This window comes from Jaculus jaculus, chromosome 8 (genome assembly GCF_020740685.1).
Source record: "Jaculus jaculus isolate mJacJac1 chromosome 8, mJacJac1.mat.Y.cur, whole genome shotgun sequence".
In the NCBI taxonomy this organism is placed as follows: domain Eukaryota; kingdom Metazoa; phylum Chordata; class Mammalia; order Rodentia; family Dipodidae; genus Jaculus; species Jaculus jaculus.
In genome coordinates this window covers 115,093,689-115,106,349 of record NC_059109.1, presented here as the reverse complement: position 1 = coordinate 115,106,349, position 12,661 = coordinate 115,093,689, and the positions used below count along the sequence as shown (strand labels likewise).

General features: G+C 37.7%; 1 protein-coding gene and 1 pseudogene across 2 annotated transcripts in view; one reads left to right on the top strand and one right to left on the bottom strand.

The window, feature by feature from the left end:
• The window catches only part of LOC123462789 (serrate RNA effector molecule homolog), a 44,555-nt gene that overhangs the window by 31,507 nt on the left and 387 nt on the right, over positions 1–12,661 (top strand). For both annotated transcript variants that reach the window (XM_045156364.1, XM_045156363.1), the window contains exons 8-10: positions 979–1,052; positions 3,941–3,995; positions 11,319–11,392. In XM_045156364.1, the coding sequence (XP_045012299.1) occupies positions 979–1,052; positions 3,941–3,995; positions 11,319–11,392 (203 nt within the window). The remainder of the gene's footprint in view (positions 1–978; positions 1,053–3,940; positions 3,996–11,318; positions 11,393–12,661) is intronic.
• On the bottom strand, positions 6,404–8,670 carry LOC123462760 (annotated as a pseudogene).

The following is a 12,661-nucleotide window of genomic DNA, read 5'->3' as shown; positions in this document are numbered from 1 at the left end:
CACATGATTGGGCTTCTGCGTGAGAAGGAAAATACTTTGTAGCAGAGGCCAGTAAGTTAAAAAGAAGATATAAAGGGAAGAGAAAGGAAGGGAGGAGGATACTTAATAGGTTGGTATTGTATATATGTAAGTACAATGATTGAGATGGGGAGGTAATATGATGAAGAATGGAATATCTAAGGGCAAAGTTCGGGGGGGGATGTATTAACATGGGAAATTTTTTATAATTATGGAAAATGTTAATAAAAACTGTGAAAAACAAAAGAAAAAAAAGGTGAGGTTAATGATATCACACTGTCATACAGAATGAATTACTGAATGTCTTCACTGCCAGCCCAGAAACAAAACAGTAGATATGAACAATAACATACAATTTGCTATCACAGTAACGATAGTAAAATGAACAAAGTTTATAACTGAATTTTAAAAAGGCATGAACATTTTCTACATCAGCGCAGAAATAATCGGTGAGAGCTTCTCATAAGCTACTGAGTTAAAAAAAAAACCAAAACCAGAAGCCTGGAGAGTAGACAAAATGTTTGTATATATCAGTGTTCACAGATAAAAGAGAATATAACAATGTTTTAATGCAGCAATAGGCCCATTTTTAAATCATTCTGTTTGAAGTGAAGTCCATTATAGTGGGAAAGAAAATATTCTTATGATGTCTTCATGTTTTGCTCAAAATAATTATTTGTTGAAGTCAACTTGAACAAGGTGTGTACAAATCTTTGAAATTATTTTACTCATTGAAGCCAATGCCATCTGGCTTATATGCCAGTGATAATGCTTAATGTTTTCAGAATGATCAGTGCCTTCCTCTAAAGGATTCCATACTGAACTAAATATTAAACATTGTTCATTTAACAACTGACTCAGGGTTGTGATATAATAACACAAGTTTGTAAATATTTCCATTTAATTGTATGAGAATTTCATTTTGTCACCCCTGCTTATCTGTAAATCTGCATTTGTCAGCAGCAACACATGAACGGAAAAAAGCAGAAGACAAGAAAACCAGTCATGATGGCAGAGAAAGTAATCAAAAATCGGTATGAAAATCTTTAAATGTGAAACTACTGATTTTATTCTGTGTGTTTTGTTTCAAGCTTCATATAAACATTGAAAATGCCCTTTAGATTGTCATTTAGAATTATTGACCACTTTTTTCACTTTTTGTTTTTTTCTTGCTTGTTTGTTTTTTCAAGGTAGGGTCTCACTGTAGCTCAGGCTGACCTGGAATTCACTTTGTAGTCTCAGGGTGGCTTCGAACTCACATCAATCCTCCTACCTCAGCCTTATGAGCCCTGGTATTAAACGTGTGTGCCACCATGCCCGGTTCTTACTAACCACTTTTATATTAGTTTTAAACTGATTTTAGGTCATTATAAGTTCTAATAGTATAAGTGCCCGCATTCATTTAGGCCTGACCATCATATTTCATTTTTTTTGCAAAAGTGAAAATTATATGTTTGTCTCTTTGTCCAAACTATATAATAAGTGTGTCAAAGTTAACATGAAAAATGACTCTTCTGAGTCAACTATTGAAATTTTGAACCATATATATATGATGGATCTCAAATTGGTTTTATGTAAAACTTAGTTTATGGCCAGAGGGTCTTGATTTCTGCAGTTACAATTTTTCCCAGATAATTCGCAAGTTAAAGGATCCATTCTTACTTTGCTCAGTAGTTGACATAAGAATGTCCATGGACTGGAGCTTTGACATATCAAAAAGAATGACATTTGAGAGAAGAATGTCCACTTGGGCAATAGAATATTTTGCAGTTATGTTATTTTAAAAAGTGCCTTCTAGATAATGCTCCTTTGATTGACAGATATTTGTTATTGATATCAAAATATTGTGGACATCTTTCCCAAAAATATTACCAGGTTCCCTTGTTTGTACTGATGCCAAGAATATAGGCATTTTTTGAGCTAGGGTCTCACTGTAACCCAGGCTGGCCTGAATTACTCACTATGTAGTCTCAGGCTGGCCCTAAACTCAAGGTGATCCTCCTACCTCTGCCTTCTGAGTGATGGATTAAAGGAGTGCAACACCAGTCCCAACAAGATTAACATGTTACATTTGTGTGTATTAATTAACATGTTGCATGGAAATTTTTCAAGAATATCCTGGGGGTAGACATTAAACTGTCCTTCTAGCAGGAAACAAAAAAGCCTATGGGCCAGGGACAAATTATAAGAGAAACAAGCAGCAAGCACTTAGAAATCTCACAGCTTGTGATATCTTTGAAGTATTCTGAGGATGTTAGCATCAAGAACCTCAAAGGAGTTGGTATTTCCTATATTCTGAAAATAAAGGCAAATTCCTCGGTATATGTGCTTGGTGGGGGAGATTGCAGCAACACACTTTGAAGGGTCCCAGATCATCCATATGGATGTGTATGAATACAAAACAAGAGGCTAAGAGAATAGCAGATCACATGTGCCCATCGCTGGGTACTTTAGTATCCAATGGGTACAATTTAGAAAGAGTGACAAGCAGCAACTCTGAAGAGGAAGGGCAAAATGACCATTTAATCAATAAGATTTTACCTACACATTTTTTTGTAAATGAGTATGTGAAATATTTTAAATTCTTAAGAAGTAAATTTTCTTATGTTGCCTTTATTCTAAACCTGGGTTAACAAATTTTAAGTTTGTCCTCAATGGACAGAGTTGCACTCTCTGTCTATGTAGTATAAGGATTTACTTAAAATAATACTGTACAAATGTAACTTAAAATTATCATTTTATTCAAAAACATTTACTTTGAAGAGTTTAGTCCATAAATATGTAGGCTTTTAATCAGTTCCCCTGGAGGAGCAATTAGTATGATGGTTGTATATGCTACGAAATATTGAATTTAACCCCATTATATTTCCTGTGTGTTCTTTACAGCAGTAACTCTCTTTGTAATTAAGCTAAGTATGTAATAGTCTATGATGAGATGTCTGCTTACAAGAATTTGAGGATACTTGGCATTTTCTTTGTTATTTATATATTTTCACACACACACACACACACACACACAGAAAGAGAGAGAGAGACAGAGAGAGAGAGAGAGAGAGAGAGAGAGAGAGAGAGAGAGAGAGAGAGATTGATTGTGTGGACAATGGGACCTCTTGCCCCTGCAAATGAACTGCATGTGCTTGCTTCCCTTGGTGCATCTGGCTATGTTCATCCTGAGCAATATTAACTGAAACAGTAGGCTTTGCCTGTGGCACTTTTGGCATTGTACCATGTCCTCAGTGCACAAGCAAAACTTGAAAATGTAGCTATTTCTTTTCTAGTTAATGTAATAAATGTTTAGCTCCCTAATTTTTTCCCTTATTTGTATATTCTTAAAAGCTCAGATTTGGAGGGTGTAATGCTTCCTCCAGTGTCTAGTGCATGGTGAGGCAGTTAACGCCCATAGAAAGATAGCAGATAGACTTGATTAGAGCAAACAGATCTGATCTTTCAGTTGACAAATTCATGTGCCTCCTGGGAAGTGTATTTCTCTTTTCCTGCACAATATTAACCCCATTCACTCTTTTCTTTCATAGTTCATCTTTTTGCTCCTGGTGCCATGTCCACAGTGTCTACCCTACTTGTATCTTTCTCTGTGCTCTCTTTGCCTTTCACATTATGACCCTATTGCTGGAAAATCTTCTGAGCTTCAGGATAGAAGTTCTTGCTCCCCTTGGTAGTGTAGCTATATGAATCTCAGCTACAGCAGCAGTGAATTATTCTCTTCTGTTTTTATTTGTTGTCATAGGTAACCACCTATGCTGGAATCTTGAATTTGATGTCTTGCTTTAGTTTCTCTCAAGGATAATGCCTGAGATTTGATAGAACTGGGTTTTGGTCTTAGTGACTGATTGATTGAGTGATGGAGTGAATGAGGGAATAGAAATGCATGCTAAATTCTGGTTATCTTGTATTTTTGCTGCAGGAAAAATCCACAAAGCAAGAAATAAAAACCAAAGAAATTAAGAAGATCCAAGCTGGTAAGTGTGCAAATACATTTGAGAATTAATCCATTTCAAACTGTGTTCCAAGAAGTGTAAATGGCCATATGCAGAACAGTCTCCATTTTTAGTTTTGTCTTTCTTGGTGACTCTCTGCAACTCACTGCTTCTGGAAAATGCTTCAACCCTTTGAAATACATGTTTGCTATTCTTATTTTATACAATATGGAAAATGTTAGAGGTAGGCATATATGAATTGCATAGTGAAGTAATATTTTTTTTCTCATGAGTATACCTGTGACAAATTATACAGAGAGGCTAGACTGCAGGCCTGTTTTCCTTGGGTTTTGCTACTGCACATAGGAGCCACTACTCTACATATGGGGGAAAGCATTACTCCTAAAGTGCTTTGCCTCCTAACAGATGAGAAGCAATAGGAATTATAGTTCAATTATGCTACTAAATAAAGAACAAACATGATGGGCATAATTCATCAAAATGTAGAATGTAGGGCTGGAGAGATGGCTTAGCGGTTAAGCGCTTGCCTGTGAAGCCTAAGGACCCCGGTTCAAGGCTCGGTTCCCCAGGTCCCACGTTAGCCAGATGCACAAGGGGCACACACATCTGGAGTTAGTTTGCAGTGGCTGGAAGCCCTGGAGCGCCCATTCTCTCTCTGTCTCTATCTGTCTTTCTCCCTGTGTCTGTCGCTCTCAAATAAATAAATAAATAATGAACAAAAAAAAATTTAAAAAAATGTAGAATGTAGAATATCAGCTCATCCTTCTAAAGATTATTTTTTGAGAAAGAGCGATTTTTGTAGGGGAAAAAGAAGAAGACAGAAAGGAAGTTTTGATGGTAAATTTTGAGTCTATATGAGTAATTCTGAGAACTTTAGTTGAATTTACTATGTATATGTTCAAAACAAAGACATGAATTTTGCTCAGCCCATTTCACTGAGAGCCAGGTAGATGGTACAAACTCAAGAGCAGTCGTCATTTTACAAAAGACAGATATAGTGTGGATAAATGGCTTACGTATTAAGACACTTGTCTGCAAAGCCAAAGGCTCAGGTTCATTTCTTCAAGACCCATGTAATCCAGTTGCACAAGTGGTACATGCATCTGGAGTTCATTTGCAGCAGCCAAAGACCCTGAGGTGCCCATTCTCTCTCCCTCCCTCCCTCTCTCTCTCTCTCTCTCTCTCTCTCCCTCTCTTTCTCACCTCTTTCTCCCTATTTATCTTTCTCAAATATAAAAAAAATTTAAATGACAAATATGTGAACATATGTGCACCTGCCAAAGTCCTGTATGAATATATGACATTATCTACTGTTATAAAAAATAAATAGCCAAAAGTAATTTCAGTCAATAAGAAATAGAACCATGGATTGGGTTCCCAGCACAATAATAATAATAATAATAATAATAATAATAATAATAATAATAAAATAAATATAGTCTGTGCTGTTGTAAAAACCCCAATTCTGTATAGTTCTAAGAAAAAAAACACTTACCCTCATTTAAAACAAACAAAACCCTTTCTGTGTTCAACTTCTACCACTGATTGGAGGAAAGATTCAAGAAACAGTAAGAAGGCCAGTGGTATTTGCTTGTTTGTGAGGCAAAAAGTTTGTGTTTGTGAAGTCCCACACCAGTTCCCTGTATTACAATCAGAAACCAGACTCCCACTTTCTGAACTCACGAAATGCCCTTGAGCTTCTCCTGGTGACAGGCACAAAGGCTCCTGGAATGAAGAATAGAGACGTGTGTGGTGGCACACATCTTAAATCCCAGCACTTGGGAGGCAGAGGTAGGCAGATCACTGTGAGTTCAAGGCCATCCTGAGACTACATAGTGAATTCCAGCTCAGCCTAAGGTAGAGTGAGACCCTACCTTGAAAAACAAAAACAAAAGCAACTAAAAACAAGACAGACAGATAGCCAGATAGATCAATACACAGATGATAGATAGATAGAAAGTAACACTGTAACCTATAAATCAGACCTATTAGGCATCCACGTATGACTGACCAAAGGTGCAGATCTCTGCTCTAACCCAAAGGTAGGCGAGGACTATCTAGCAAGAAGTGGAGTCTTTTGGGGTCAAGCCAGATGGGCTTTGGCTAAGACCCTTATCCTTCAAGGGCTCAAAACTAGAGACAATGAAAGGAGGTCTTCTCCACCCCTGAAGCTTGGCTCTTGGCTGCTTTGCAGTAGCTTTCTTCACTTTATGAGTTTTATGGGTTTTCAGTGATTTTGTAACAGTAGCAGCTCTTCCAAACTGCCGCTGGAGACAGACATCTCTCAGTGCAAAATCATGACCCCTTCTAGCCCATGAGCTACTTGTAAGATTTCGGCAGCAGTTCATTGGCTTTAGAGAAACATCTCCATCCAAAAGCCATCTGTCCACTGGCAAAGAGGATGGGTGGACTGTGTGCTGAGCACAGGGTCATTTTCCTGTGGAGGTCAATGTGCCTCTTCGAGCACAGGAGCAAAGCAAGATAAGGCCATTCAGGATCTGATTGAGTCAGGACACCATGGCATCAGTGAGCTGCTGCCAACCCTGCTCCTCATGGGCCTGGACAGTGAGGACAGCACTGAGGGGAAGGGTACTTTGTTTGGCCAAATAAATCTACATTGCCAGGGTGAACAAAAAGAAAATCAAAGTCTGTAGACAGCTCCTGATAAGTGTTTTCCAAATTGGGCAGAGGTGGAAATGGTCTTTAGATACTAAACAGAGCCCATACGCTTGACTGGGTCCATGAGAAGGATCCTGTCCCAAATCACAACATGCATATCTGTCATGTCACATGTTGGATCCATGTGATGACTTTTTTGGGGATGGATAAACAGTGTAATGTTTTCTGTCATCTGCAAGAAATCCTGTCAGCTTTATAGAATAGGGTTTCCAAAACTCTGAGCCGAGGTGCATCTTCTAGCTCTCACAAAGCCCTTGGACACTTTGCTGCCTAAGTCTAATCAAGGATGCAGCCTTTTACTTTTAGACTGGACCTGTGGCCAGAGAGAGAGACTCAGTGGAGGACAGAGGCGGACCCAGCTCATCCTGCCAGACAGGGACCTTTGGGCAGGGCTGGTCACGTCGGGACTGCCCTCCTCAGCAAAGGCTGCCACACTGTTCCCTGAGTCTCAGTGCTTGAGAGAAGTAGTAGAGGGTCTTCAGATCAGTAGTTATTACCCAAGAATGGAAAAGTGAACTAGCAGGATCAAGGGACATACAAAACCTGCACTCTGCAATTATTAGATAACTTCTTTAATTGAGTGGAACAAGAAACATAAAAGATGGAGAAACTAGAGGATATGTGAAATATAGGAATCTCAGTTGTTTGATAGTATCTTACATGAATAATTATTCTACAAATTTATTCATAAGCTAGCTAGTTCAGAAACCCATCTTTGATAGAAAATGCATGACACCAATATCATACAACATTGCACTATACAATTTCCAGGACCTAGTACAGAACAGATAACTGATTATAGTATAATAAAAAGAATGAATTGGAAATGCTTCATTGAATCTATGCCACATTTTCCAGTTAGCTCTGACCTTTTCCTCTGGGGTCCTGATATGCTCCTTCTGCTGGGGTCACTCTTCTCTGCCATCAGTTAGCTTTGATCTTTTCTTCTGGGGTCATGATGTGCTCCTTACTGGTGATCACTCTTTTCTGTCATTAAGCATGTTTCATTGGTGCAGGCCCAAATTCTATTCCAGTTACAGTCACAAGGACATAATACCTTAGCTATCTTGATTGCATGTTTTCAGAAATATCTGTTCTGCACGAATAGATTTCTGTCATGTTTTGCTGACTATTGAAGATATAAAATGTAATCAAGATATCATCACTGTGACTAGCCGTTGTAACTATGAAGGTGCTCCACTCTTTCTCGCAATGGTGTCAGAACTTCTCAGAATGACATAAAGCTTTCAAAACTGCCATGTAGGCCAGACTACGACCAGCTCTGCACAATGTGTCTGCTCTTCTCCTAACTCTTTTCTCTTGTCTTACTAAGCTCCAGGTGATATCTACTTACCAGCTCATATATTTTTTAAACATTTTTATTTTTATTTATTTATTTATTTGGGATAAAGAGACAGAGAATAGGTATGTCCGGGCCTCCAACTGTAAATCAACTCCAGATGCATGTGCCCCCTTGTGCATCTGTCTAACGTGGCTCCTGGTTAATCAAACCTGGGTCCTTTGGCTTGGCAGGCAAATGCCTTAACCACTAAGCCATCCCTCTAGTAGGTCCATATATTTTTTTGAATGGCACTTAGTCTATGTATCATTTTCAGTCTCTCCCTACTTCCTTTCATGTGCTTGTTCTGTATTTCCTTCTCTCTCAGTAACATCACAAACATCTTACTGAGAATTAATACATGAAAATAGCATTATTTAATCATGTTGGCATTCTTTTGCCCTCTTTCTTCCCCATCTACATTCACCACAGCATTGCCCAAAGCTGTCCTCTGTCCAAGTAGATCTTTTTATTGACATCACCTGCTTACTTTGCTTGTTTTTGTTTTTGTTTTCAAGGTAGGGTCTCCCTCTATCCCAAGCTGGCCTGGACTTCATTGCATAATCTCAGGCTGGCCTTGAACTCACAGAGGTACTCTGCCCCTCAAGTGTTGGGATTAAAGGCGTATGCCACCATGCCTTGCAACTTCCCATTCTTTTTACCTACCTCTGCTGTCATTTGCAGTGGCAGAAGCTTCTGGGGTGCACAAACCTTCTCTCTGTGTGTCTTTACTTCCAAGGTAAATAAGTAAGAATTAATTAAAAAAAAAAAAACAGGTGGCTTTTGGGTATAACCTTATGCATCTCTTGCCCAAACCCTGCCTTTTAAAAAACAGATACAATTTTTTATGTAGACATTTTTAGCTTTTTGTAAATACCACTGTACCTAGCAAGCATAAAGTAGAAAGGTAGGTAAAGACATTTGTTCTATAAGCTGTTAAAGTATAATTGCTGCTAAAAATAGTCCTTAAACTTAAGGAAAATTGGTGCCATTTTGAAAATGAAATCTTGTGCCATAAAGGCAGCTGAACTAAATAAAAACATTAGTCCACAAACTAATGCTGTCAAAGGAATGAGTATATGTTAAATTATGTTGTATAATCAAACATGGCCATCCAGAATTTTTATACTTTTCTTTGTACAGAAGTTATGTATTCTGGATGTTTTTTAGAAAAGGAAACATTTTAAGTCCTACAAATTGACCTTACCAGACACCAGTGGGCTAATTTTTTTCTCCATAATCCCTGAAATTTCTCTAAATTACATAGTTAACATAGAAACTGGATTTTTTGTATATGAGACTGCTTTCACCTTAAATGCTTTCAGAAGTATGTAGTTTCTTGTACATGATATTCTTAGAGATAATAGTGCATGAACTCATCTTATAAACTCTCAGACTGTATTGTCATGTAAAATATGTATAGTATTAATGTCAACCATCTCTTAAAATCTAGCCTTTAAATATTGTTGTATAATTTCTCTGGTCAGAAACATTTGGACTAAGTAGTGCCACTTGGGTCAGGTTTTCTTCAGTGCCATTTAGCAGACAGTCTTAGTCTATGCAACTAGCAGAATGCCACTTTCAAACTTCACATCAGGGGTTTTTTACGGTTGTGGAGCCCAGTATATAGCAAAATTAGTGGGACATCCCTAAGGACAGTTATTCTTAAAGAAAGCCAACAACATTTTAGGCTAAGTAGTTGGATCTACTACATAATGTCTATTATCTCAGCCCTCCAAAGTTTGTAGTGTTGAGACTGTTGTTTGTGATTATTTGTGAGGTAGGTAAAGAAAATTGGGCAGCTAAAATTTCGAGTACCATGTGCCTAAGAAAAAAAACAGAAAACAAGTTATTGTAAATTGACACTGTCTGTGGTTTTTGTAAAGACATTGTAAAAAACCAAGCACATGCCATCCAGTTCTTACCAAACATTGTTGTATAAATCAGAAAAACTGAAGAGAAATGATTGTTGTACACACTGAATTGCTTTGCATGGTCTCATTTGTGATGGTCTCATTCTAACTGATGTAAGAATCTTGACTTTTTTACCTTTGGAAACATCAAATAAAAATGGAAACATGAAAAAAAAACAGATACATAATACTTTAACATATATATTATTAGCTAGTGAAGAAGTAGATTTCCATATGGTTTATTCATAAATATTAACAGTTTTTTATTAACCTTTCTTCTACCCCCTCCTCTCCTCCATCCTCACACCAGGTATTATGACCCTCTACTTACACATCTACTCTACCCTCTCCTTAAACCCTCTCTTTCCTCCCTGAGAGCCCCTTTCTAACACTCTGCTCTCTCCTACAGAATTTCTCACATTTTCCCTCTTTCCATATATCCACTCTTCCTCAACCGCTTCTTAAGACCATCCCTGAATATCTCTTTGTTCTCTCTGAGGCTCTCAGGGCGTAGTGTTTTTGAGTAACTCAATCAATAAACACGGAGCTTGCTGGGGATGATGGCACATGCCTTTAATCTCAGCACTGGGGAGGCAGAGGTAGGAGGATCACCGTGAGTTTGAGGACAGCCTGAGTGTAAATAGTGAATTCCAGGTCAGCCTGGACTAGAGTGAAACCCTACCTTGAAAAACCACATACACAATAAAAGTGAGCTTAATGAAATCACACTGTCATACAGAATGAATTACTGAATGTCTTCACTGCCAGCCCAGAAACAAAACAGTAGATATGAACAATAACATACAATTTGCTATCACAGTAACAATAATAAAATGAACAAAGTTTATAACTGAATTTTAAAAAGGCATGAACATTTTCTACATCAGCGCAGAAATAATCGGTGAGAGCTTCTCATAAGCTATTGAGTTGAAAAAGACCAAAACCACAAGCCTGGAGAGTAGACAAAATGTTTGTATATATCAGTGTTCACAGATAAAAGAGAATATAACAATGTTTTAATGCAGCAATAGACCCATTTTTAAATCATTCTGTTTGAAGTGAAGTCCATTACATAATGGGAAAGAAAATATTTTTATGATGTCTTGATGTTTTTGTCAAAACAATTATTTGTTGATGTCAACTTGAACAAGGTGTGTACAAATCTTTGAAATTATTTTACTCATTGAACCCAATGCCATCTGGCTTATATGCCAGTGATAATGCTTAATGTTTTCAGAATGATTGGTGCCTTCTTCTAAAGGATTCCATACTAAACTAAATATTAAACATTGTTCATTTAACAATTAACTCAGGGTTGTGATATAATAACACAAGTTTGTAAATATTTCCATTTAATTATATGAAGAATTTCATTTTGTCACCCCTGCTTATCTGAAAATCTGCATTTGTCAGCAGCAACAGATGAACGGAAAAAAGCAGAAGATAAGAAAACCAGTCATGATGGCAGAGAAAGTAATCAAAAATCGGTATGAAAATCTTTAAATGTGAAACTACTGATTTTATTTTGTGTGTTTTGTTTCAAGCTTCATATAAACATTGAAAATACACTTTAGATTGTCATTTAGAATTATTGACCACTTTTTTCACTTTTTGTTTTTGTGCTTATTTGTTTTTTCGAGGTAGGGTCTCACTGTAGCTCAGGCTGATCTGGAATTCACTTTTAGTCTCAGGGTGGCTTTGAACTCACATCAATCCTCCTTCCTCAGCCTCATGAGTGGTGGGATTAAACGTGTGTGCCACCATGCCTGGTTCTTATTGACCACTTTTATATTAGATTTTAAACTGATTTTAGGTCATTATAAGTTCTAATAGTATAAGTGCCTGCATTCATTTATGCCTGACCATCATATTTTATTTTTTTGCAAAAATGATAATTATATGTTTCTCTCTTTGTCCAAACTATAATAAGTGTGTCAAAGTTAACATGAAAATGACTCTTCCGAGTCAACTATTGAAATTTTGAACCATGGTAATACCCTCTGTCCCCCACTTTTCCCCTTTGAAATTCCATCCTCCAACATATCCCTTCCCGTTATATTCTTTTTTTTTTTTTAATTATTTATTTATTTATTTATTTGAGAGCGACAGACACAGACAGATAGAGGGAGAGAAAGAGAATGGGCGCGCCAGGGCTTCCAGCCACTGCAAACGAACTCCAGACGCATGCGCCCCCTTGTGCATCTGGCTAACGTGGGACCTGGGGAACCGAGCCTTGAACCAGGGTCCATAGGCTTTACAGGCAAGCGCTTAACCGCTAAGCCACCTCTCCAGTCCCCCGTTATATTCTTAAAAGCTCAGATTTGGTGGGTGTAATGCTTCCTCCGGTGTCTTGTGCATGCTGTGGCAGTTAATGCCCATAGGAAGATAGCAGATAGACTTGATTAGAGCAAACAGACCTGATCTTTCAATTGACAAATTCATGTGCCTCCTGGGAAGTATATTTCTCTTTTCCTGCACAAGATTAAACTCATTCACTATTTTCTTTCATAATTCATCGTTTTGCTCGTGGTACCATGTCCACAGTGTCTTCCCTACTTGTATCTTTCTCTGTGCTCTCTTTGCCTTTCACATTATGACCCTATTGCTGGAAAAACTTCTGAGCTTTAGGATAGAAGTTCTTTCTCCCCTTGGTAGTGTAGCTATATGAATCTCAGCTACAGCAGCAGTGAATTATTCTCTTCTGTTTTTACTTGTTGTCATAAGTAACTACCTATGCTGGAACTTTGAATTTGATG